This window comes from Cydia splendana, chromosome 2 (genome assembly GCF_910591565.1).
Source record: "Cydia splendana chromosome 2, ilCydSple1.2, whole genome shotgun sequence".
Classification (NCBI taxonomy): Eukaryota; Metazoa; Arthropoda; class Insecta; order Lepidoptera; family Tortricidae; genus Cydia; species Cydia splendana.
This window is the reverse complement of record NC_085961.1, coordinates 30,906,289-30,933,313: the sequence shown is the minus strand read 5'-3', so window position 1 is coordinate 30,933,313 and position 27,025 is coordinate 30,906,289. Positions and strand designations below refer to the sequence as shown.

Below are 27,025 nucleotides of genomic sequence, written 5' to 3'. Positions count from 1 at the left end.
GTCGCTTTTAATTCTTGAACTCATACTCCACTTACTTACGGTTGATAGAGCAGGAGTGAAGCTCTACACCTATACGTCGTAGACCTATGACGGTCTTCCCGGGACTAATTTTCATATGCCATTTTCATGTCTTCTCCACATTGACTTTACTTATACCTATACCTCGCAAGGCTCTTTACTTTACTGGCACTGGCGATTTTACCTCGAGTTAAATTTTTGATTCGAAAATCAAAGATAGAAATCATCTCTTCTTATGGTTAATTAAGCGTTTCTGCAATTGGGTGGTCGTAGACGCTCGCTAAATACTTGTAATAAAACACGTTAGTACAGTAAACAGTGTTTAGTACAGCGGGAACTTATACTTATTACAGACGAGTTACAAGACCACAGCTAGGGTTGGCTGCTCACTTGATGGAGCAGGCGAACTGCGCGCGCAGCCGCCGGAGCGACTCCGTGGACTGCTCGCTCTGTGGAACAAAATGCTGAGTTTCATATTTACGATAAATAAATATAATCTGAATTGTCGGTCCGGCTGATAGGGGTCTCACTCAGGTGCACCTATAAGGGCGGACGTTTTTTTTTGCCTAGAGGCTAAGTCTGCCGTTGCAGAGGGGTAACGTTCTTGCGACCATGCCGGAAGGGGGTGATTTGGGTTAAGTCTTTTATATTTAGTTTTGTTTTTAGTATAAATTTAAAACGTAGGTACTTATAAATTTTTTTACCATCGAAAAAAAAACTGAATTGAGATAACCTCGAACATAAGAAGGGTGTTTGTATGGAGATTAGGCGCTAAAAGTGAACTAGACTCTACTTAGCTACCTAAATGCAAGTCCTTGGTAGCGCGTAACTGGCCTAATTGTTTAGATGCTGTATCGGCGTGCATTATAAAAGTCATGGCACGTATGTAGTGCAAAATATTCATAAAATGCCTGCTGCTAGTAGTGAATAAGTCATAAGTGGTGTAACGTGAGGTCACCTGCAACGTGAGCGGCGGCGCGCGCGCGGCGCGGGCGGCGCGGGCGGCGCGGCGCGGCGAGCGGGCCGCGGTGGACGCGCTCGGCGGGTTGTTCTCCGCGTCGCACAAGTCTGCACAGGGCACCGCACTAGTCACACACCACACGCCAGGACAAAACACAAGGGAAGCTAACTACTCTACGGCCCTATTAGTTCAGTGAAATTAGCTAAAATTACGGCATAATTAATAGAAGACTTTTTTTAATTGGGATATGTACGTTGACGACCGAAGTTATTTTTCATCAACCCTCCCCTCCCCTCCCCCCTCTGCGTCACCCCCCCCACACCCCCGCAAAGGGTCCAAAACCCAGTTTTTCTAAATTTTTAAGAAAACCGTTCAAGATACAGAAAAAGGGTGTAGGAACGAAGTGATCCTTATTAAATTTTCTATTAATCTCTTATACACACTATATTGCTATCACTTATAGTTTTAGCGCAATACGTCACGGAAGATGCTATTTTTAGCATTTTCAGTGTTATTTTTCTTCTAATGACTTTTCTCAAATAACACTTACGATATCATCCACGTTTTTAGGGCTCCGTACCTCAAAAGGAAAAAACGGAACCCTTATAAGATTACTCGTGCGTCTGTCTGTCTGTCCGACCATTCCTCCCCCCCCCCCCCCCCGCCCTTTATCTCTAAAAATACTGGGCCTAAAATTTTGAAAAAAATACACAAGATAGTACTTGACCTATAGATAATAGGAAAACCTATTAGAAATGTGCAGTCAAGCGTGAGTCGGACTTATGTACGGAACCCTTGGAACGCGAGTTCAACTCGCACTTGACCGGTTTTTTTTAATTAAGTAAATAGTTATTTAAAATGGGTATTATTTATTGAAAGAGTTTGTGTTTGTGGGACGGTAAGCATGATAAAGACATTGAAAGGAGAGTAAATGCTGGAAATCGTGTGAATGGGGCACTTAACGCTTTTATGAGCAGCCAGAAGCTGTCGCAAAAAGCACGGTTGGCTGTTCATAGAGGGGTGTTGGTGCCTACAATTATGTATGGTAGCGAAAGTTGGGTATGGCAGAAGAGGCATCAGAGCCAAGTGAATGCAGTGGAAATGAGAGCGCTGAGAAGTGTGTGTGGTGTGAGACTGCAAGATAGGATTAGGAACAGTGTGATAAGGGAAAAGTGTGGACTGAATGTAGATGTAGTGACTAAAATTTTCTCTGATCAGATCGGGGAAATCCTGAAGAAAGGCCAGGTCAAGAACACCCTAAACCGGCGAGCGTGTATGAGGAATGTAATGAAAGTGAAGGAAGCGAAAGAGGTATGTCAGGATCATAGCAAGTGGAAATCCGTGGTCTCTGCCTACTCCTCCGGGAAATAGGCGTGATTATATGTATGTAACTATATGTTATTTATTATTAAACTACTTCATTTGACGATGCTATGCCATTTTTTAAATACATCGCCTTCAAATATTTTTAATGTCAGCTATAATATCGTTATTAACCACTTGTCTGTATATGGAACGGATCCTGACCGAAATTTATAGGTACAGCACAACCGAGGGTGAACCCACGATTTTTGATCACCACACACATCTTCTTCCTCGCGTTAGTTGTCGCTTTTCGGTGAAGGAAAACATCGTGAGGAAACCGGACTAATCCCAGTAAGGCCTAGTTTCCCCTCTGGGTTGGAAGGTCAGATGGCAGTCGCTTTCGTAAAAACTAGTGTCTACGTCAAATCATGGGATTAGTTGCCAGCGGACCCCAGGCTCCCATGAGCCGTGGCAAAATGCCGGGAACAACGCGAAGAAGATGATGAACTTTTCATGTGTGTGGTGGTCAAAAATCGTGGGTTCACCCTCGTTTGTGTTGTATAAAATTCGGTCAGCGGGCGCAGCACGGTTCCAATTTTATCGCCTATCACTATGCGCGTCCCTTTCGCACTTACATACTTGTTAGAGCGTGACAGGCATGGTGAGGCAACATAGAGGTACAATAATAGAGAGGAAACGGGGGAGGGGCCAAATGACCGAACGAGATACACTTATAGAACTTTCAGTAGGAGTAACAAGAAAGCGGTACTATTGCTTGTCCTTGTCACAGTCTCACTTTTTGTTTGTTCCCCACCATACATTTAGTATGGGTTATGGTGGGCAACAAATAACCTACCTACCTTCTATGTGAGGCAAGCTATAAAAACGCGACCGTGCGGTCTGTTTCACAGTCAAGTGGTTAATAGTAACGATGTTCGGTGAGCTTAAAAATGTTTGAAGACGATGTATTTTCAAAATGGCATAGCATCGTCAAATCAAGGAGTTTAATAATAAATAATACACCATTTTAAAGAACATATTAACTATTTATTTAAATTAAACAAAATTTGGCGATATCGTAAGTATATTTTGAGAAAAGTTATCTTACAAAAGAAAAAAAACGTAAGTTCTAAAAAAGTTGCATACATGGTGACAGATTTCACAAAAACTATAAGTGATAGCACTATAGTGTGTATAAGAGATAAATAGCAAATTGACTAAGGATTACTTCGTTCCTACACACTTTTTCTATATCTTGAACGGTTTTCTTAAAAATTTAGAATAACCGCGTTTCGGGCCCTTTGCGGGGGTGTGGGGGGGTGACGCAGAGGGGGGAGGGTTGGGGAGGGTTGATGAAAAATAATTTCGGTCCATAACGTACATATCCCAATTGAAAAAAGTCTTCTATTAATTATGCCAAGTTTTCCATATATTTTTTTCCAGAAGCAACGTACTATATACTCACTTGGCGGTGAACAAATCAGCGGCCGTAGCCAACATGACAAACGTATATCGACCAAGCTGACAAACGATTATCGACGAACGCCAATCGAAAAGTAAAAATGTACTAACGGGATGACAGACCGAACGAAATATAAGTTAGTAAGTAAGTTTCGATTGGCGTTTACACACGCTCATGCATTTAGTGCTTCTATGATGTAGCTCTTTCAATCTTTTTTCCCTACTTATCAATAGGTAATATGTATATAATACGGCAAAAAAAATAAAAAAATGTCATCGTTGTAACATAATCAATATAACTTTATAATTAACGATGGACTTTATTTACTGGGGTATGTACATAGACCAAATGGTGTTTCCTTGAATTGATACAACCTCCACCCAGTTACAGTGAAGGCTAAGTATTTCATATTGAAACTGCTCTATTTAAATTACCAAATATGTGGAGAGGAGTTTCCCAAAGGAGTAAAAGTTACTTAAAATAAATAATCATACCGAAACACACTTTCATCAGATAGTGTTTTTTTAAATGATTTGTATACCTACTTTGTAATTTACTTTTTACATTGTACTGCCCAAAAACAGGAGTGTATTATTGTTACTTCTATTTCTTGCATTAAGAAGAGTTGTGTGATAAAGCTACGCCTACTAATTTGTGTGTGTATGCGTGCGTTACTGTACCTACTGATGTGCAAAGGAAAGGTTTACTATTTTGCGAAACTTTACACATGGAATGATATCGGAAATTTTCTTAAATTTATTAGATACCTACGAATAATTTTCTAAATTGCAAATTTCTTTTAATACCTGTGAAATTTTGCAGAAATTTCCGAAATCTTCCCCAATTTTTCGGAAGCTTTCCACGTGTGTCTATGTGGTTGTATATACGTACATGAGTTATGGTCGGCGGCGGTGTTGGGCTTGTGCGCGGACGCGGAGGCGGGGTTGCCGTTGTCGTCGCGCGCGCCCGAGCCCGAGCTGTCCCACGTGCCCGACCCCGACCCGGACGCCGATACGCCTGCAACGTGACCCGACTCTTAATAAACATTTCCTAACTTCACAACTACAATAGAATAGAATTGAATCAACATATTTTTATTCGTAAACACAAACGAGACATTATACATATAAAAACAAAGAAAGACAAATTGCCATGACGTGGCCTCTTAGATTTGATAAGATAACATTACCTCATCAAGTCATCAACGAGTACAAGCGACGAATCTGTAGGTACTCAGTATCGACAGTATCTAATAATGGGAGATAGGGGCAGTCCCTGCCACCCCTACCGCGAATTTACAAAGCCTATACTGATAAGGTCCAGATGCGAACTGAACTGGATTAGCTTTTGTTTGGACAAAACTTGATCAAACCCTAATCCATTACAGTACAGAAATTTACTGAAATCGTATAGACTTTGTTGGCTAAATTAATATGGATATTGTTGCTACAAATGCTAGTTTGTTGCGATCTAAACTTGAATAATATTTTAGTAATGACTCGGATTGTATTGTATTAATTACCGTTCGTGCAAATTACTTAAAAATGGCTAATATTTTTTTTTCATTTAAGAACTATATCAGTTGAGATTTCTTATTGGGACATGTTTAATGTGAAATCGTAATACAATTATAAGTCGACTGTATTTTATAATACATTGGTACATAACGAAGTAGATGATTTATTTAAGGACCAAGATTTACTACGGTGTTCTGCCTTTTCTCCGAAGTTTTATTGTCCGAATTTCACTTGCCAGACAACTTTTCGCAGATCTATGATTTACTTTGGCAACCAACATTCGCCAAATTTTCATCATGACAACGTTTTACTTTATAGAATTATTGTTAAGTAGACTATTACTATGTGTACAACGTTTGGAGTACATTTCTTTGGTCAAATCATTCAACTTGCTAGATATTTATTAATACGATATCGTCTAGTCATTTGACAGAGTTCACTGAGTCAAGATAGGTGCGAAGACGAGCGAAGCGAGGAAGAGCGTGTTAGGTGAACTACGACCAAACAGCGAACCGACTTTTTTTTTACATAGAACGACTTTTCTGGCAACAGTTCATTTTCCTGGGGGTTGCAGTTCTAACCTAACCTAAGCCACTTTTCTGGCAACAGTTTATTTTCTTGAGGGTCGCAGTTCTAACTTAACCTAACCCACATTTTTTGGTAACAGTTCGTTTTCTTGGGGGTCGCAGTTCTAACCTAACCTAACCCACTTTTCCAGCAACATTTCGTTTTCTTGGAGGTTGCAGATCAAACTAACCTAAACTACTTTTTTGGCAATTTACATGAATACTAGGTGAAAAGTAATTTGGTAAAAAAATAATTGTTGAAATCAATATTCAGTGAACTTTAGTGTCGTACAAATAATACTCGATGAATAATATTGAATAATGACGGCGAGACTCCGCTCGACTAGGTATTGTGAGAGCATTAATGTTTAAATATATCGCGACAAAATCTAAATCATTTGAGTAAATGAGTATTATTAAAATTTAGATATCACATTCAAACGTGCCTGAACTTACTAAACTCAACTAGGTTTTGGCGTGAATAATATTTGAAAATATGTATGCAAAAAGCTAATCCATTTCAGTGACTACTTTTTACCGAAACGGAATAGATATTGTCAAGTAATATGCATAAACAAAAGCTCACCTATTAAAATCTGAGTCGTGACTGAAATAGTATAGCTTTTGTAAATTCGCACCCCTACCGGCCAAGGTAACAATCGCTATCGCTTCGACAACGAAACGCTTTGTGTCTCTCTATCACTCTTCCATATTAGTGCGACAGTGACAGTTGCGTTTCGATCGCTACGGAGCGTTAGCGATTGGCACGTTGGCTAAGCGGCCTGACCTGTCAGTGTGGTGGTTGAGATATTAGGCGAGTAGCGCGCGGGCGAACGATCCGGCTCTAACGAGAACTCCGGAGACTGCGAGCTCATCCCTGTCTCCACCTTACTTCACCTGCTGCTGCACCGAGGGTGGCCCTTTAAACATACATTAGGGTGCTGAGTGACGGAGCGGTGGCTGCTCATGAGCGACATGCTGGGCGAGAAGCTCCCGAGTGACGAGTCTAGAACTGCGAAGATACCAAGACGACACTAACTTTGCTTTGCTCCATTAGGGCTCACCCTCTCTACACACTACACTCAGATACATGCAGACTTTCAGGGCGGCGCGGCGGCTGAGCGACCGGCTGGGCGAGGAGTGTGCGGCGGATGAATCCAGCTCCAGTGAGGGCTACGAGGATACCGCGTTACCCGAGCCTTTGACTCTGTCTTACTTCGCTCACTACTGAACTGAGGATTGCCCTGTACAGAATACAACGAGCGAGACATGGGCGAGGAGTGTGCGACCGATGAATCCAACTCTAACGAGGAGCGAGATGACACAGAGCCTAGCCTTGACTCTGTCTCACTAGGCTTGCTGCTGAACTGAGGGTCAACCTGTACCCATTACACTCAGATACTAACTGTCAGTGCGGCGGCTGAGCGACAGGCTGGGCGAGGAGTGTGCGGCAGAAGAATCCAACTCTAATGAGGATTGCGAAGAAACTGAGCCTAGGCCGGGTTCTGCCTCGCTTCGCTCGCTGCTGCCCGCGCTGCCGGGCCGAGCTTCTGAACATGAGAGCGAGTCTGCCTCCTGCTCCATCACCTCCTGTAAGAGTAAACAGGCATGCATAAGGCAGTGTTGCTCTTCTGGACAAAACATAAAGTTCTAAACAGAACAGAGCACGGAAATAGACATTGTTAGATACTCGCCATAACTTTAAAACCGTTTCCGATTCTTTATTCTGTTCTGTTAAAAATGTAATGAATAAAATAAAAGCAAGTGTGTATAATACTAACATGTGGTAAAAGACCCTGTGGCACAGGCGAGGACGCTCCAGAGTTGGCACCGCTGGACGCACCTCCTGTAATATCAATGCATATTATAGACAATGCCGAAACCACAAGAGGAAAATTTGTCAGTCTATATTACCAATGCAGTTTTCTGGTGCTATTACAGTCAGAGAACCTTATATTCTTTCAGTATTTCTCTCGATCCATTACTTATTTGATTAGTAATCAAATAATTACCTAATGCTACTTTATACACGGTGTTTTTTTTAAGTCCGTCAAATTCAAGGATGCATTCTTGAGCTTAAATTAATTAAGTACCTAATTTTCTCAAAGAAACCGGTATTCTAAATAATTAACTCCATTTTGGAGATATAATAAATGATTCATTTTTATGTGATGATAAGGCCCCTACGAGTGACTTTCCTTTGAGCCTGTTTACATATTGATTAGTGTTTAGTATGAGTTTATACATTTGCTACTAAACGCAAGTACTGTCTCGGGCGATCGATAGTCGATATGTCATTGATATGTCATAGTGTCCAATTGTTTGTTGGGTTTAAATATAATGTCCATGTTACAACAACGCTATTAACCCGTAGAGCTATCACAGTAGTATGGAACTCCTATACTAACAACTATTACACGTGTGACAGTAGGGCGCACCACGCGTTGCCTATTAATTACTTTTTACGAGAAATAAAAGAAATGAAAAAAAATAACTAAACATTAATAAATGCCATTCAGTTTTCTTAAATGTACTTAGCCATACCCCGAAGTTAACGGAATAAAAAAAAAGCGGCCAAGTGCGAGTCGGACTCGCCCATGAAGGGTTCCGTAGCAGCAAGTAACATAATACAATTGCGGTTTACGATTTATGACGTATTAAAAAAAAACTACTTACTAGATCTCATTCAAACCAATTTTCGGTAGAAGTTTGCATGGTAATGTACATCATATATTTTTTTTAGTTTTATCATTCTCTTATTTTACAAGTTACAGGGGGGGGACACACATTTTACCACTTTGGAAGTGTCTCTCGCGCAATCTATTCAGTTTAGAAAAAATGATATTAGAAACCTCAATATCATTTTTGAAGACCTATCCATAGATACCACACACGTATATGGGTTTGATGAAAAAAAAATTGAGCTTCGGTTCTAAGTATAGGGAACCCCCAAAATTTATTATTTTTTCTATTTTTGTGTCAAAATCTTAATGCGGTTCACAGAATACATCTACTTACCAAGTTTCAACAGCATAGTTCTTATAGTTTCGGAAAAAATTGGCTGTGACATACGGACGGACAGACAGACAGACATGACGAATCCAGAAGGGTTCCGTTTCTTTGCCATTTGGCTATGGAACCCTAAAAATACCGTGTACCTACATTACATAATGGAATCAATAATTTGGTCTACTTCTTCCTATAAGTACCTACATTCTTAACAATGTGTTAAATAGGGAACCGGTCCTGGCCTATTAGTAGTGTTTACCTAAGTCAGGGGAGCGGCTAGCTTTGGAACGCTGGTGCCGAGTCCTCGGTGGTGAGGTCTTGTCGCTGGTCCTCGGGCTCTGCTGCGCCAGCTTCTGTTGAAGCAGCGGGTAGAAACCGCGCGCGGTGGCGTTGCGCGGCTCGTATTGGAGGATCAGCCGACAGTACTTTAGCGCTTCGGCGTATTGACGACGCATTATCGCTGATAGGAACTGTCAAATAAATAGAATGATTATTATTAATAAAAATTAAGAAGCGGGGTCCCTTTGTTTCCCATAAAGTTTTAAGTCATAATGTATTGTACCCTTAAGAAGCAAATTGAGAATAGAACACTTAAAACTATTTTAACGGATTATATCACCTTTAATGAAATTATAAAAATAATTGAATGCACTCACCTCAGCAAGGAACTCGCTGGGCGCCGACTGCGGATCATTTCCCTCCGAGCAGTCCTCGGGACTAGTGGAGTGTCGCGGCGTGGTGTCCATATTGCCTCGTGTCGATTGCTGAATCACGCGTCCACCCGTTGGCGTCGAGTCCCGCGAGCCCAGCTCCCGGTCCCGGAAGTGCTGACTAAAGGGACGGTAGCGCAGGCTCGGCTCGCTCGGCTCGCTCGGGTTCCCGTCGCCCGCCGCCGCTGGCAGCTTTACAATAAGCTTCCGAAATACAGCCGGCGACGGTGCCCTGCTCTGACTGATCGGACTAAGTTTTTTTAGCAAAGGCCGCGACCCAGGTCGCGTAGGCACTGATGCTTCAGTCTGATCCGACCAGGACAGACCGCTAGGAGGTCGGAGGTCAGATGGGCCGGGGCTCGGTGGGCGGGGTCTGATGACCCCGATGAGCCGAAGCGCGGCGCGGGATGCTGTATCTAGCTTCCCCTGTACGGGAGGGTGCCAGACGGTGCGTGGTTTAGCTGGGGGAGGGGGTGGTTTCGGCGGCGCGGGTCGGTACAGACGCGAGTTTGGTACGGACCGCCGATATGTTACGTTCTTGCGGCTACCGCTATTTTTGCGCTTCTGTTTAGTTTGGACTTGACGCTTCGGCGGGCCCGGGTACCTGAGGAAAGATTGGTCTTAAAGAATGAATGTAGGTAAACATTGATGAAGCATTTTGCAAGGTTCTATGAGATGAGTAAGAAAGAGTCAGTAGCATTCTGTTAAATAAGTAACTAGATGGAGTCGGTATACTCACAGGCGAGGGTTGGGCGTGTACGCGGAGCGGAGGCCGCGCGGTGCAGCAGCAGCACCCACCGCGATGCCTGCGGTGTAGACTTGGCGTGGAGCCCCGAGGTCGATTACGTCCTCTTCCTCGGCCTCTTTCTTCACTGTCACGCGCCACCTGTTTTATACAATATCGAAAGAAGAATTAATTTATTAAGAATTACCACTTAATTTATTTAAAACTAGGTTAAAAAAATGGTTAATAGACGAATGCTTCTATCATGTCAGTGATTATTTTGATTAGTATAATTGTTAAATTGGTATGTAGTCTTAAGTTCTTTTATATTCTTGACATTTTTCGAATCTCTTAATTATTGAAATTAATCCCTACTATTGCGTTTTATGTGTTGTGACTAATGTGTAATATTACTAATGTATTTTATTATTTTATGTGATTCCATTAATTATAATTTTTTGTTATGACTTTGTTAGTTTCAAATATTGTAGGTATAAATTTTGCATGCCAGCTACTGGTGAAATGTGTGCTTCAGTTATAATTGTTGACCATCTATTGTACCATGTTTTAAGCAAAATAAATGATTTATGATTTATGATTTATGAAAGATTAATATGAATTAAGTAGAGTACAAACTATCTGGATGGAATTGTATGTATAAATATGCAAACAAGTTTCTATAGGTTAGTTGCAGCTTAATACTGTACAGGTACACAGTTACAGAGTGAACCTGCAACAAAGACGAACTTAATCCTATGAGATTACCTAAAGTTTACCTTCGAAAAAATTAGATTTAAGGTCAACCGGGATAAATGCGACTCTTGTGGTTAATGCGTCTTTTGAAGATATCTTCGTAACGCAACATATTATAACTACCTATTATATAGCCGTCTGCATTAAAAGTTCATGACCACACTTCGAACAGGTTGCAATAGTTTTATAAATGTTCCGTTTCAAATAAATATTTAAAACACGCATTTACTTAAGCTCAATTTAAAGTCACTTACATAAACATCAATTTTAAATGTATTTGAGACCAGTTTTGTTTGGAAATAGATTTTTTTTAAAGAAGTGACAGGTAGGCGATTGTTTGATTCTTCACCGTAAGCATCTACTTAAGTGTACCTATATTATATTATTATTAGTGGGTATACCGTATACCTACACATATACGTAGTCGACACAGTCAACTGTCTGTCCATCTTATTGCAATGCGAAAAGGTTAGGTACTAATAGTGAGATGTGTTGTACCTATAGGTAGGTACTATTCCTGACAAATTATGGAGCTCTTTTTAAACCTTCATATTAATATGCTATTGGCATTGAATGGGTCAATCATGCTCTCAATCATAATATCATAGTCTCATAAAATCTAAGACAGGGTCCATAAAAACACTTGTGGCTCGGCGGCCATGTAAAAACCTTAGCCCCTCGCATTGAACCGCCGCCGCGGCGGGCGCGCTGCCAGCGTCTGCTGCCTACTCGCCATACCTATATTATTTACAACTGACTTTTATGTGCAATTTTTTCGTCGAAGTCACCATTAAATCTATCGGATTAATGTCTACGAAATTTAAAGCATACTTTTCCTGAAGAAGAAAAAAAGGATGGCTATGCATCTGCGAGATACCTTTTAAGAACTTGAGAGAAAAGTGGACGACCGCTTACAAACGCTTCTCCATACAAACGAAGTCCATATTTTCCTCTCTGAAAATTGGCTTTCAAGTAAATACTTTTACACACGTTTTTATGGAGAAGCGGTCGTCACTATCCTTCTACCGTGATATCAAAACAAGATCAATATACATATAAAGATAAATACCTTCTGGCCCATGCACCTATGCCTTGTTTCAGTTTGTAGGTCCGTAGTAAAGAATACAATTTATTCACGCCGCTGCACTGTCTATTTTCCATCACATTAGAATTTAGAACTCGGAGGCCTATTTTTTTTCTCGCAGGGGTAAATACATTTACGTATCTCACCCCCGGGCTGCGAAGGCCCGTTGGGGATGGGGTGGTATGTGGGACTCTCTCCTCCCGTATTCCCTCTGTTACTCAAAGGGAGGGGAGGAGAATACCCACTAACTTCCCCTGCGGCGTTACCCTCTCTGCCGTTTTAGGGGAGCATCATGAGATCAGAACTCGGAGGCCTGGAGCAACCCGACAACCGATTATCCTGCCACGTTTATTGTATGCAGCTCGGTAAAGACGGTAAACTTATCATTCCCACTGCACAGGGCACGTCCTTTTCAAAGATAATCATCCTATTGGAAGTCGCGGCAGTTGCGCTCAAAACGCTTATTATACTTAGGTACCTACTCGTAAGTGTTTTCTTAGGAGTGCGCCTACACAGTAATAAATAATAATCATTCAGAACTGAAATGTTTGTAGGTAAAAGGTCCCGGGCACTGGTACAGAAAAGTTGCTACATTGCTGCCGCGAGCCAAAGAAGGCGCAGGTCAACATCACAGGGATCCGTTAGGTATGTAGAGATCCTTGGCGCTTGGGACGCGTGTTCAGTGGTATTTAGAAACACAGACCATAAGTGTTCCATTGAGGTCGGTACTAGATAGAATCTACATTACGCCAGCCTCAATGCGGCCGCTCGCCACTTCACAGTTTCCAACTATCAACAAGTTTTGTCCGCGAGTCCGCCACAGACGACCTACATTTCACTGCACTGATTATTCTAGGATTGAAGCTCTCGAGCGTCTGTGGAACTAAACGAGACTATTGTTCACTAAATATAATGCAAATAATATTTAGTTGTTAACTATTACTACGTGTTGTTGTGTTTATAACTAGGTGTACTAGTTCTACTATATTACGGCAGCATGGTTGCGGCCGCTCGCCACTCCAAACAAACTCGCGACAAGTTTGCCCACGAGGCCGCCGAAGCAGACCTTTGAAGTACATTTCTCTGCACTGATTATTCTAGGATTGAAGCTCTCAGGCGTCTGTCAGCCTAACGAGTCTATTGTCCACTGATATTCGAGCTCATCATAACGCAAATAATATTCAAATTCTGAACAAAACGACTTTTCAAGTATTCGAGCGAGAAGGGAAGGAAAGGGGAAATTAGGCATAGTTATGATTTATGAATCAATAATTTTTGGTTTTCTACTTTTTCAGAAAAAATAGAACGTTCAAAACAAAAACGGTGCCCATTAATTAGGTAGGTGAATAACACCGAGAGATTGCGTCTGCCAACTGACTGCTTTTTAATGTGTTCAAGCTGCGGAAAACATACAATACAATACAAATACTCTTTATTGCACACCTCATTACAGAAAACAATACAAATAATACAGGAAGAAGAGGTTAAACAACAGGCGGTCTTATCGCTAAAAAGCGATCTCTTCCAGACAACCTTTAGGTAGCGGAAATCAATAAATTTATGTCATGTCAGTAGGTGTTTCAAATTCAATATAAGAATTTTAGCACAGAAAAAAACACAATACAAAACAGTATAAAAGACATACAAATAAAAATAAAATAAAATAAGATTTACATAAATACACATATCATACATACATAAAATTATATACATATACACATATATATACATATATATACGTAAAAATGCCAGCTATAGGGAAAAGGAAGCAGGTAAAAGTATTACGGAGCAGATAAAAAGTGAACTTTAACGAGTCTCTTGAAAGAATAAGGAGACTGGGCGCACCTTAAGTCTGCAGGCAGAGAATTCCATAGTCGTACAGATTGAAAAGTGAAAGAATTTGTATAGAATTTAGACGAGGATGACGGGACAGAAAGAAGCAAATTCTGGGAGGACCTAACCGAACGGAGATAGCTGAAGCTTAAGATAGCGGGGAGTTGCGGGGTTAAAAAGAATGGAATACAGAAGTGACAAAACGTGGGAGTTACGACGTAGGCGAATAGGGAGCCATTTGAGCTGCGACCGGAAGTGGGAGACATGGTCATATTTGCGGAGCCCAAATATAAACCGTATGCAGATGTTTTGGATACGCTCAAGCTTATTAAGTTGCTCCTCAGTGAGATCGAGATAAGCAACGTCAGCGTAATCCAGAATAGGGAGAAGAAGAGTTTGTGCAAGGGCAATTCTAGTAGGAATGGGAAGGAAGTTTCGTAATCTCCTGAGGGAAGCAACTGCCGCGAACATCTTCCTGCTGACTTCGCCCACCTGAGGTCCCCACGATAAGGTACTATCCATAATGATGCCAAGGTTTTTTACCTTCTGCGAGTAGGGAATCAAAACGCCATTAAAGTAAATAGGTGAGAGGTTGTTAAAATCAATTCTGGGAAGCAGTTTTGGGCTACCTATTATAATAGTCTGTGTCTTTGACGGATTTCAATCCACTTCGTCACCTTTTTCTAGTAGCATTTTATTTCTGTAACAGTCGCAGTTCTAACCTAACCTAACCCACTTTTCTAGTAGCATTTTGTTTCTGTAAGGGTCGCAGTTCAAACCTAACCTAACCCCCTTTTCTAGTAGCATTTCTTTTCTGCAAGGGTCGCAGTTCAAACCTAACCTAACCCACTTTTCTAGTAGCATTTCGTTTCTGTATGGGTCGCAGTTCAAACCTAACCTAACCCACTTTTCTAGTAGCATTTCTTTTCTGTAAGGGTCGCAGTTCAAACCTAACCTAACCCACTTTTCTAGTAGCGTTTCGTATCTGTATGGGTAGCAGTTGAAACTTAACCTAACCTACTTTTCTAGTACCATTTCGTTTCTGTAAGGGTCGCAGTGCTAACCTAACCTAACCCACTTAACTGATAGCAGTTTAACTTACTTTTCTAGTAGCATAACGAAATGCTACTAGAAAAGTAGATTAGGTTAGGTAGGTATGCGGTGCGGGCTACGGGGGGTTGAGCGGGAGGGGCTAGTAATTTTGGCATCAGTTTACTTTATTTGGTAATATGTATACATTTTTTGGTAATCATAGTGGTTTATTTAGGTGAAAATATCGCATTAATTTGGTCTTCAAGATTTGGTGATCATTAATGATTTTTGGTGATCATTCAATATATTTGATATTTGAATACAATTTGAAGTGCAGTCGTAATTAAAGTGGTGGTACTTTTGTATTTTTAGGCCTTTTTTTTTGGTGTTCAGTAATTTTTTTTGGTAAGCATGATTTTTTTATTTAGGGTACCAAAGTATTTTTTGGTGGTCATTATATTTGTAGCCAATTTTATCCCACCAAAAACATTCTGTAAAAAACTAGCCAAGTCTCGATGGAGCTGCTTGTTTATCTCTAAAAAGTAATGAAATCTAGACAAAGTCGTGCCAAGTCTAAGGTTCCTTACTGCGATTTCTTTATTATTATAGTTAATGTTGTGTGACTTGGCCGTTGAAGGGTACACAAGGGTACAAAACCAGGTGCTCCATGACACCATTGCACCAATCTGTCGCCAGAACCGCTACCCATTGACGATGGAAAATTGCCACTTGGAAAACGTTGATTCAATAACCAATTGTAGGCTTGATAAAGCTGCGTATTTCAATAATACTTATGTACAGGCGAGCCTGAAACAAACACTTATTTTTGGTGCAACAGACCTGAAATTTTGGATTTTAAGTATGTGATTATAGCTTACTGGATAACGAAAATTTCTGCGTTCTGGTCTTATCCAGAGGTTCTCAAATAGGGGCCTGAAAATGCGGCGAAATGGTTCCAGTAAAGGATGGTACGGCAGTGTTTGCTTCGCGCTCGACTTGGCGGGGGCACTGCCGTGCCCCCCGATACCTAAATCAGACTTTTGTGAAGGAGTGAATTTTCTGTACGGTAGTACTATTAGTTATTCTGTGATTTTATTCGTGATCAACTTAAAACTAAGATTACATACAAGAGTATAACTAAAAACTACAAATAATTAATAAAATTGGTAAGCGTTAAAGTTTACCACGAAATGGGCTCGCCTCAGCATAATACTGACCCGAAAGTCAGCGCTGATCTTCCGGCGAGACCATTTGTGGGCCACGAACGCAGCCGTACGACACGGCCCTATCATAAGCTGAACGCAGCCTTTGCAGCAGCGACCGGCGCCATCTTGTCTACTGTCTATGGCAGTAGCTGATGTAGTATGAATTCAATATACGCGATATAATCCGTTTCAATAGTTTTATTTCACGAGTAACTATCGCGGTAACCGAAGACAATATTACGACTGCTAAAATTTGTGTAGCCTTCGGGTGAAACTAAAAGTCATACCCGTGTGCTCAAGGCTGCACCTACATTATCGCAAATAAATGGGTGGTTAACTCTTACCCGTTAAACTAACAGTAGTAACGTAAAGAGGCCTAGTTGCACCGATTGCCATTCAGGGGTAAATGGGCCGTAGGCACGCACACTTCTTAGGTAGGTAATATGAATAGGTATTTTTGAGAATGGATGGACAATCAAATAAGCACAGCTTCTAATAGCTCACTAAAATCAAAATCTCAGTTTATGTTACAGTTCCCGACAAGCGAATTCCCTCGCAGTATTTTTTCTATCATGGTGTGGGTGGTGATAGTTCACGACAACGCTACGCCGTAGCGCCGTAGCACGTCGTAGAGCGTAGCATACAAAATTGTTTTGCTAGCCTGAATAATTTCATTGTCGTTACTATTTTAAATCGCGCGTGAGCCACAGGCTAATTCGAATGTATATTAGAATTATATTTAGCCCGCGCCGATACATGCACGGCCAAGTACAAACAGCAACACTCCCAACTGTACGGTACATCGGTGGACCTTATTAGAAAAGGCATAAGGTCCACCGGTGTACAGTTGACAGCGTGGGCGACGGTACCAGCGTAATGCACGTCATTTGAATGACATTAGTCAGATGTCAGTCTGTCGGCCCAATTCGAACTTTTGTGGTTGAAAAATGTCACTTTTGACACTGACAGATCGGTATCGTATCGCTGTGACATCTGGTAAGAGTTGTCGAATTGGGCCGTGTATCAGTATGTCATTCGAATTAGCCTGCCATGCCCGTAGAAATGGACCCTTGGAAGCGTACTCTAATTGTTATAACCGGTTTTGATATGGTCTGTCAGTGTCGAAACTTCCCACAGAAATGTCATTTTTGACACTGAAAACAAATCCAGATCAGACTTTACGCTGCCTGCACGTTTATGTTACTACAGACAGGTATAGCAAAACTATAGTATCACTCAAATAAATAAATAACTACATGTTTTATTGTTACTTTTTTTTAAGCCGGTTTAATTTAAAACGTTAAATTAAACCGGCCACGGCCAGGTACTCACAGATCAGTCCGCTTCGGACGGCCCGCTAGGTCGGCGGAGTGGAGTTGCGACGGGGGCGGAGGCGGACACGTCAGGTGTTGCGGCCTGCCGCGCGGCGTCCTCCTGCATCAACACACAGGGTTTCAGGGGTTTCAAGGGGGTCACTTCATACTTACTTTTAATATTTAACTCCCGACGCAAAAAGAGGGGTGTTATACGTTTGACGCCAATGTCTGTCCGTGTGTGTGTGACAGAGATGTGGCATCGTATCTCTCAAACGGATAGACAAATTTCGATACGGTTTTTTTACGTGAAAGCGAGTTGCCTTGCGGTGGTTTTTAGCTATATTTGATAAAAATCGATTCAGCAGTTTGAAGAGTATCAACTCTTTTCTTTAAAGGCATTTTTGGCATAAAATGGTTTGAAATATTATGATTAGCGGAGGGTTTTTTTTCATTTCATAGTTATTTATATTTCTCGTGTATCCTAACTTTCTTTTTCATCAATGTTCTCTCTGTGGCCTTATTCCATTTACACCGCATTATCCCAGAAATGAGGCCCGAGAAATACACTTACTGTAGTCTAAACAGAAAGAGCGAATACATCCTAACACAAGTGTCAAACTTAAAAGGAGGATTCGACACTTAGGAAAAAACCTGATACAAATAAACGGTATTTGAATTTTTTAGTTTTTTAAATCTTTTTCAGGTTAGGGGAGGCGCGGTTCGATTTGAATGACTGCACGAATGTTGATTACATAACTACACTTGCGAAAGCCGTTATGAAGGAACTGAACTGTTTATCCGGTACCATTAGGGTCTCAGGCTGATTAGGTAGAATTCCGCGAAAAACAGCGAGAAAGAGTAATGAAGCGAGTTGAGTTTTTTGTGGACTTTTCATTAATTCATTTACAAAAAGTTGCCTGTATAACGATTAACACGTACATACACATTTAGATACATGTACAATTATGGTTGACTGGTAGAGTACGCCTTTTGACATTAAGTCCACCATTTGTACATTTTTCTTAGTTTGTGCAATAAAGTTTAAATAAATAAATACAGTAACGTCAGAATAGTACGAGCATTCGCAAGCACCTTTGCATACAAACTTCTATGCAAAGGGCAGATACCTTTTCTCTGCAGCTGACTGTACTTTTTTTTGCACGAGCAAATAGTCCTATTGCTTTCTCGCTGCCAGTCGGACAACTGCCTAGGCGCGGTTAAATTGAAGTCGCTGTTCGAATGTTGATTACTTCCGAAAGCCGTTACAAAGGACTCGATTGAAGCGTTGACACAATGACATTCTCAATCTGATCACAAAGGCAGATGAGTTTGTTTGGTTATCGCCAAAGTCAGGATTGTGCCTAAACTATGAATTGTACAGTAGAAGGAATTGAATCTCTACTCTCTACGGAAAACTTTAATTGTGAAAATGTGACAAAACTCATGTTGGGAAGTCCGGTTTTTGCATGACTGGAAAAATGTCGTCCAAATCTAACTAGTGACCTAGTACTCCTCGCTCATATGTAGTCCGATATGGGTGATAAGAGAGTGAAAGCAGTACATGAAGGGGGTGCATAGCGTGCTGTGTGGCCGTTAGCAGCCGGAACTGCAGGCAGCATGTCTTTGCTGACACGACATGTACTACCGGCAACAATGTTAACTGACCGTATCTCTTTGCAATAAGGTTTACAAATAAAATTTTGAGATAACAGTGTGGACGACGGTACAGCAATCGATCCCCTTCTAACCTATTTGGGTATTGCACCCTTTCCATTTCCGGGAACCGAATTAATTCACAAGTTACTACTTCCTAAGTTCTACTAGTAATTACTACATTTTACGAGAGTTTAACGTGCTCATAAAATAATTCTAAAGTTGCCTTCGTGACTTTACTGCACAACACAGCGGGGCTGAATGGCTGATGTGATACTTTAGGATTTTCAACATTTCTAATTTACGTTAGGTATACCGACGCCTTTTAAGAATCCCGTTATTAGATGTTCGAATATTGTGAAAAATCCATAAAGTCAAGTTAAAATGCCAAGGAAAGTCGGCGTTGATTGGGCTAGGAGACGACGTTGTACGTTTAAGTTTAAGTACGTTAGTTAAACAGACAGATTTCTGGGCCTTTTTGTATTTTGGCACAGTGACAGGTGACCGAAGCTCAGAGAGACCCATAATGTTGTTCATATCGGTTGAATGTATGTAGGTACCTCTTAACCAGGGATGTTACGGAGCTGCGGTTCCGTTTCCGTTAAGGCGGAACTTCCGTTTGGTATTAAGTACACATCCGTTTCTGTTCCGGTTCCGTTATGTTTGAAACGGAAGTTATAACGGATGTCAATGCTTCGCGCGGCGGCGGCGTACATCAAATACAAGCATCATACCAGTCATTCGCTCATCGCCCCGCTTGCCTACGCTAATTTGTTGTTTGTTTGTATACTTTGTTTTATTCGTGTTATTAAAATTAAAAAAGTATGTGTTCTGTTGTGCACTGACTACTGACTTGTGTGTAGTGTGTGTGGTGAATGTTAGTGTGTAAACAAACGCACAATGAAGCCGAAATCAAGTTCGATTTGGAACTATTTTGATGAAGTTAGTGGGGACACGGCTAAGTGTAAACTTTGTCTGAAGGTTTATTCTAGAAAGGGGAAAACGACTACATCGTTAAAAAGTCAGGCTCCGATTCTGGTTCCGGTTCCGTTTTCGGTTCCGTTTCCGTTTTCGGCTCCGTTTCCGTTTTCGGTTCCGTTAAACTAAATTGAAAACATCTGTTTCCGTTTTCGGTTCCGATAAAACCACATCCGTTACATCCCTGCTCTTAACTACCAGGGGTCTATAGGTAGGTACATTAATCAACCCGGATATTACAGGGGCAAGGTGCAAACTGTCATTAAACACGTTTCCCATTACCGGCATCAAATTAACCCGAGGGATCGAAGCAGCTGCCCGACCAGCGGGGAGGAAGCGACTAAGCGATTGATTATTTTACAGTTACACGCATGTAGCCAAGGCAGCACCACTGTCATGCACATAGCGAATACAGGCCAGAGGCTTTCGGGATCCAAGATAATGTTTAAATAATAAGCTCATGAAGGAAAACTCGCTTTTTGTTTTCGGCCTTGGTTTTATAAAACACGACCCAAGGTGTTCGTTATGCCTGTGACTTTGTACTGTTTTTAACGAGTTAATCTGTGTGATTTTTTAATTTGTTTTTCTAAGCCAGCCATCGAGCTAGAGCCACCTTGATTACAGTTTCCCCTCGACCTGGTTTTGAGCAACCCTAAGCAAAGCCAGTGGTCAATTAATTCAAGAAATAAAAAAAACTTAACCACTCATATAATCAATACTCATAGCCCTAGTGGCTGTTGGTTTTGGTCTGATAATGTTTCACCATAAGACTCGAAAATGTACAGTTAAAATAACCGTGTCAACACTGGTTTCTAGCTTTTACAGAAATTATGAAGGTTGGGTAAGCGGCAGTCTAGTGAAATCTAGTGGAAAGTCATTTTAAAACAGTTACGCGTCGGCCAGCACTTACCTACAACCCAATTTTCTGAATATTTCCCTCCGACGATCCATTTATAAAAAAAATGAATATTGCCCTCCAATTATTCATAACTTGGTGATTAAAGTCAAGGTGATGGCAGTCGTTCAAACTTTATTCTGTAAGTAGGCGTCAAGGCTCTTTCACATGACAATAAAACATTTACAGTGGCAATGGTAATCATTAGTGACATCCATCTAAATAATGAATTTGTATTTGCATGGAATGGAAAAGATCATGGATTTTTGGAACACAATAATTGCCCTTTCAGCACAAGAGTTTATTCGACCAGAAAATTGATAAGCGCTCCAGCAGGGCCAGATAAGTAGAACTCTATCGCTGCCTTACAAAAAGCTACAACAGTATCGATTTTATACCCCTTTTATTGCGTTTTTTCATTTGAATAGCGCCGCAAGGAAGCCAGCGTTGCTTTATTTCACAAAGTGTTTTCGAGTATTTCAGAAAATGTCTGCGTTTTAATTGCCACGAACGGGATCGGATAAAAATTAATATACGAAAAAGGGTTGGTATGTAGACACATTTTTTGAGAATTCTAGGTTTTTGTGGTTTAGAACGGCCACAAAAAAAATGTCGAGGGACGACGACGACCCACTCTCCACCTTTGCGTACTGGTTCAAAGCCACGGAGCGTCCCAGCAGAAGGACAGAGCTCGGATACAATGGTCAAATGTCTTAAAAGCGAACCAGAGGGTCGAAGGCCTGACAGTGGAGGACAAAAGGCCTGCGATGGCCGAAAGCTGGGTATATAATATTTAAGTAGGGAACTAACTGTCGTCGATAGATTAAACAACAGCTGTGGTCCTTGCATTATTCCGTTACCATTCTAACATGACGCTAAGCCTTGTAAGCCAGTATCAGTTTACTTCGAGCACGGATAAAAACAGCCAAGGCTGTAAAAGCACGCGATGCACTCGTCAACGTGTCGCAGTGCATTGCTGCATGATTGTGTTGCACTAATCACTGCATTAATGTAAACAAATTAAACACCCAAGGGGATGAAACCCGATTTCCACGCGAACCAAGTCTCAGGCAGAGGCTGGCTTCAAAATAAGAACAGATTTAAAGTTTACACACCGCCTCCTGAGCTGGGTGAAGTTATGAAGTCATGAATATTCACGGGCACGGCAAACATCGCGCCACAACACCGTCTCTCCCAAGATTTAAGCCTTTTCATTACACATAAATGTCACAAATACTAGGGCCGAGGTCGGGAGCAAGCACGTCTAATGTATAATAAACAATGAATACGTTTTCGATGTCGTCCCGGGTGCCTCCGGTTCAGAGAAAAACGATTGCAATATTTCTTATAAGTAGTCAATTTAGTCATTAATTTTAATGCCAAATGTTTGATGATGCCTTTTCATTAAAAGGTACCTATGTCCGACTTAGGTGGATGTACACAGTAACATTTTATACAAGTTCTGTCGCTTGGGCGATACTGTAATTTTCAACTTGGTTTATATATTGACAGGCGCTTGAGCCGAGCCTACTAGACGAATCACTATTCAAATTCAACTAGAATCGAGCACGTACAAAAAGAGATTATGCAAAGCACTTTCACTACTAAAGCTTTTCACGAAATGTTGGTATCATAAATAAGACAGAAACATTGATTTTAATAAAAAATACAGCCCACAGCTGTGATAACGTTTCACAGACGTTGCGAACTCAAACAAGGTGGAAATGACTTTGATAACACGTGTATGTAGTACCTACTGTAGGTACGTAGAACAGAACCATCGATTATCCTGAAAAGCCAATCCAATACCTACAGCTCGGCTGCGACACGCTTTCAGAGCGCCGGATGCTGAAAACATCGAGCGGACTCATTTCAGTACATTGCCCGTCGCAAACCAATTGCGTAAATCTAATCTAACAGAGTTATACCCACTGCAAGTGATTGCTGAATTTGAGAGTTCTACGGCGCTTTATTATATCCATACTTGTAGAACAGAAACATTGACATGCTATCCAATACAGCTCAGTGGCGATACACCGGATACGCCGGATGCTGCAAACACGAACGAAGCGACGTGAAAATGTGCCCGATAACACGCTACCTCGTTACTGACACGTCGAACACATATCCCGCGAAAGCAACTTTGTAATACAGAATGGTTGAAATTAAATGAAAGCTTAGTACGGTCAAGGGATCTAATTACTGTGCCACTTCATACCTTGTCACAGAGACAATAATATGTATTTAATTATGCTTAGCGGTTTTCATATTGATTGTCGATCAGAATAACTATTAAGTGGCACAAAAATCAAATTCCTTGATTGTATGTTAATAATAAGTCTTAATGCAGAATCCTAATGAAAATCTCTTTGCCTAGTTTCATCCATAACTAAGTTTAGTGTAACCTAATCTTCTGTGGGCCGTATCATTAAGGTTTAGATAAGAGCCCTATAACAATAACGCCTACACCGTACGTTACGTGTAGAACTCGCGAAAAGCTTAGTCTCTTCCGTTCCTAAGAGTCGCCTCCAGAATCTCGCGAACTAAATTGACATGAGTTTGACAAATAAAATTGTAATGTTTAAAATCAACAAGTTTTGATGTACAATTTCCAACCGCAACTAAAGTCATGGGTTTGAATCTTCAAATCCAAGAAGGTTGTTTCTCTTAATATGTGCACAATATTTTGTATTTAACAACCACTTTTATGGTGAAGACACATACGAAAGAATATTTCACGCTTCTATTTACTACATAAGTCGTTACGAGTCAGGTTTAATGAATGAAGACCTACGGTATGAAAGCTGCAGGCCTTACCGCTCGTCTATCAGAAGCTTATCTCGTATATTTAGAAGCTTCTCTCGTATGTTCCGTCCGTCTCTGGTATGTACCTATACATACATAACTGCAAAAGTGCATACCCACTTTATTAATGAATTCCATTCGTTCACTTTTGCAGCTTGCTTTACCTACCTTCCAGTCGCATAATTTACCGAACCTACCCAAGTACCCACGCAGTTCATATTTAATATCAGCAAGACCCAGAATAGAGAGGCTGAAATTCCATTTAAGCCGGGTGCTTACTACACTTTGTGCGGCGTTTTGATTTATCGCGAATTGAGTTTGCCGCGTCATCGAAATGCCGAGTAATTGAATGAGCCCACTTTATCGCTGTTGTCGGATACAACGTAAAAGTGGCAATTTAACGTTTGTTTATTTCAGGCCTTTTTACACGGTTAGCGAAGTGGGTGTGGTAACTTTTTACACAATTATTAACACTGGCGGTGATGGAAGGTTTTAGAGTGCTTTTAACATTCTATCACTATTGTTGCTATAATAGGCACTTACCCGACTTATTTTTAAAGCATGGTAAGGCCGAATTTAAACTACTTTACCTACCTGAAAAATCCAGCTACAACGCTGCACACACCTTACTCTTACTAAACACGGTTACATCTTTGTGTGTGAACCCATTATCGTCGTTATCTTCGTTAGCCGCTTTGCCATTCAATACAATCAGTGAACGAATATTATACAATCAATTCAATAATTACTCGTAGGTAGTAGTCAGCGGACTAGGAGTATTATTGAAATACCGCAGCTCTTGGGCTAAATATTTTGATAAATAGGAGAAGAAAATTTCAAAAAAAACTTAAAGAACGTTGAAAATAATTGGTCGTCGTCATTCGTATCAAACTTTTGGACGATACTCGTTCATAGTTATTCTTCTGGAAAGTAAGTAATTGGGTTGGGTATATTTACTGATAGGTACCTAGCTATCTTGTCCTACCTAGGTAGCCTAACGTACCGGTGGGGGGAAAACCCATAGCGTGCAGAACGCAACAAGGCGCAAGGCTTCCTCATCGTAAATTCAGAAGACTTTCGTAAAGTAGAAATATACCCACTTAATGTAATGGCAGGGAAAGTTTGCGAATAACTGTCACATAACTCAGCATTTGCAGCGTTCGTTTTAACGTCAAAACGCTTATTCTAGAAATGCAAAATCTAGTATTATAAATGCGAAACCGCAGGAACCAATTTAGGCAAAATTTGGTATGGAGATAGGTAGTTGAAGCCCGGGAAAAGGACGTCGGGTTTTTATAAATCATCATCATCATTCCACGCAGACGAAGTCGCAGGCAGAAGCTAGTACAATAATAGCTGTGACAGTAAGTCGGCTCATCGGGGCATGAATAATTGAAGATCATTGATTGTTATTGTAACCTTGAGGTAGGTAGTGGGATCCCGACAGGGGCAGGTACGGAAGTTAACTGCTTTTTGATGATTATTGATTCAATGTTTTCGGGTGTCAAGGTGAACACGAATAACAAAACAAATAAATCAAATAATAAATACGTAACATCGTTAGGTTCTTAGTAAGTTTTAGTAAAAAAATACAGCTTTTTGGTAATATTTTTCAATATAAATACTTTAACATCGAGAAAAGACAGGTCTTTAAAAATTTCCTACAGTAAATGCCACTAGGTATCCAACTCGAAAGGTCGAACCACTCTCGACCTTTTAATGTAACTAATAATTGCATAATCTAACGTTGCCACACGTCCCGTGGCTTAACAGCCATACTTAAAAGGCCACAGGCCTATAGTTTCGGAGGAATTTTGTTAAAGGATATTAACGATCCCCAGGAGGTATAAGGCGATGGCACGTTGCCAGTACGTTGCAGCTAGATAGTATCTTATTGCCACGTGGTGTTTATATAAGGAACAATACCTATCCCTAAACTTTCTGTGTCGGGTCTCCCTGATAATTATGATTTTCAGGTTTTAGTCGTTGCCGACCCTGTAATTTTTGTACTCGTTGGGTTAGTTAAACCAACGACCAATAAAAATATACATTGGCAACAGTTGGTATCTAAAGCTTTAAGTTTGACTACATAGGTATTTGGTTCATCGCTCTAATAATAATGAAAACATTAAAAATTATTCACCCTAAGAAAGTACGGCGTAATACCACGTCCATGGGTGCGCTGGGTGCAGGGTCACAGTGCACTATCGACCTAACAGTGTGCTGCGCTTCCCATACTTACGCCCGCTTGCACGCCCCCTTATTACGACCTCGCAAATGCATCCACTATTCATGAACTTACGGACACAACTGCCACCTTCGAACTGTAGGTAAATAATGCAGAAGCTTCCATGTTAAACTTTGCAAAAAAAAACACGCGGGCAGAAGCATGCACTATTTAGAATTATATGAACTTACGGAAAAGTCTGAAGATTTGTACCAGCTTGCACTGCAGCTTGCAGCTCGGAGGAGCCCTAAGTGCGTATTAGACGGCACGCTCCACGGCTCGCGACCAAAACAAAAGCACACTCCGATGTATCGATTGCAGAAGCAACAGTTTGTCGCGAGCGATGATCGTGATTCGAGCGCGGTATATTGGGAAGCTAGTCGGGCGATTGGAGGTCGTAGGGCTGCGGAGGCCCTGGGACAGAAGGGAGCCGCTGGCGGAGGACAGCAGTGAACGTGACACGCGTGCAGTCACGGTGCGCGACGCGACCGCTCAGTGCACCGCCCCCGCGCGCCTCCACGAGCCGCACGCATCCTCACCGCGCATGCCCAACCTTCACTACCCACCTACTCACATTTGTTTTGCTCCGTTTTTCCGAAGACACATTGATAGCATTCATTCGCTGTGGGCTGTGGGCTGCACTATCTGCACTCAGATTCAGGATTATCGAAAGATCAATATGTATGTACTTACATTCTCTGTATAAGCTTCGACTGTACCATTGCAAGTCTAATTATTCAACACTAACAATTTAACATTTTTTTGTATATTTATTGGTAATTTATTTACACAACGTCACAATGAAAAAGTTGAACGAATTCGAATTTCGTGCATAATCACCATGACATAAACCATAAACTTAACATTTTTTTTATGGTTTACAACTACCGGAAATACCGAAAATATAGATGGTCAAGCAAATCTTGTCAGTAGAAAAAGGCGCGAAATTCAAATTTTCTATGAGACGATATC

At 41.1% G+C, this 27,025-nt stretch overlaps 1 protein-coding gene across 1 annotated transcript; it reads right to left on the bottom strand.

Annotated features, from left to right (window-relative positions):
- Positions 1-325: 325 nt before the first annotated feature.
- Positions 326-26,906, bottom strand: LOC134806162 (serine/arginine repetitive matrix protein 1). The gene is made up of 10 exons (XM_063779452.1): positions 26,747-26,906; positions 17,512-17,613; positions 10,288-10,434; positions 9,495-10,152; positions 9,098-9,308; positions 7,611-7,675; positions 7,236-7,419; positions 4,638-4,763; positions 977-1,086; positions 326-467 (listed from the first exon to the last, which is right to left on the bottom strand). Exons 1-10 carry the CDS (start codon positions 26,773-26,775, stop codon positions 405-407), a joined length of 1,695 nt encoding a protein of 564 aa, XP_063635522.1. The 5' UTR covers positions 26,776-26,906; the 3' UTR covers positions 326-404.
- Between the last annotated feature and the right edge of the window lie 119 nt (positions 26,907-27,025).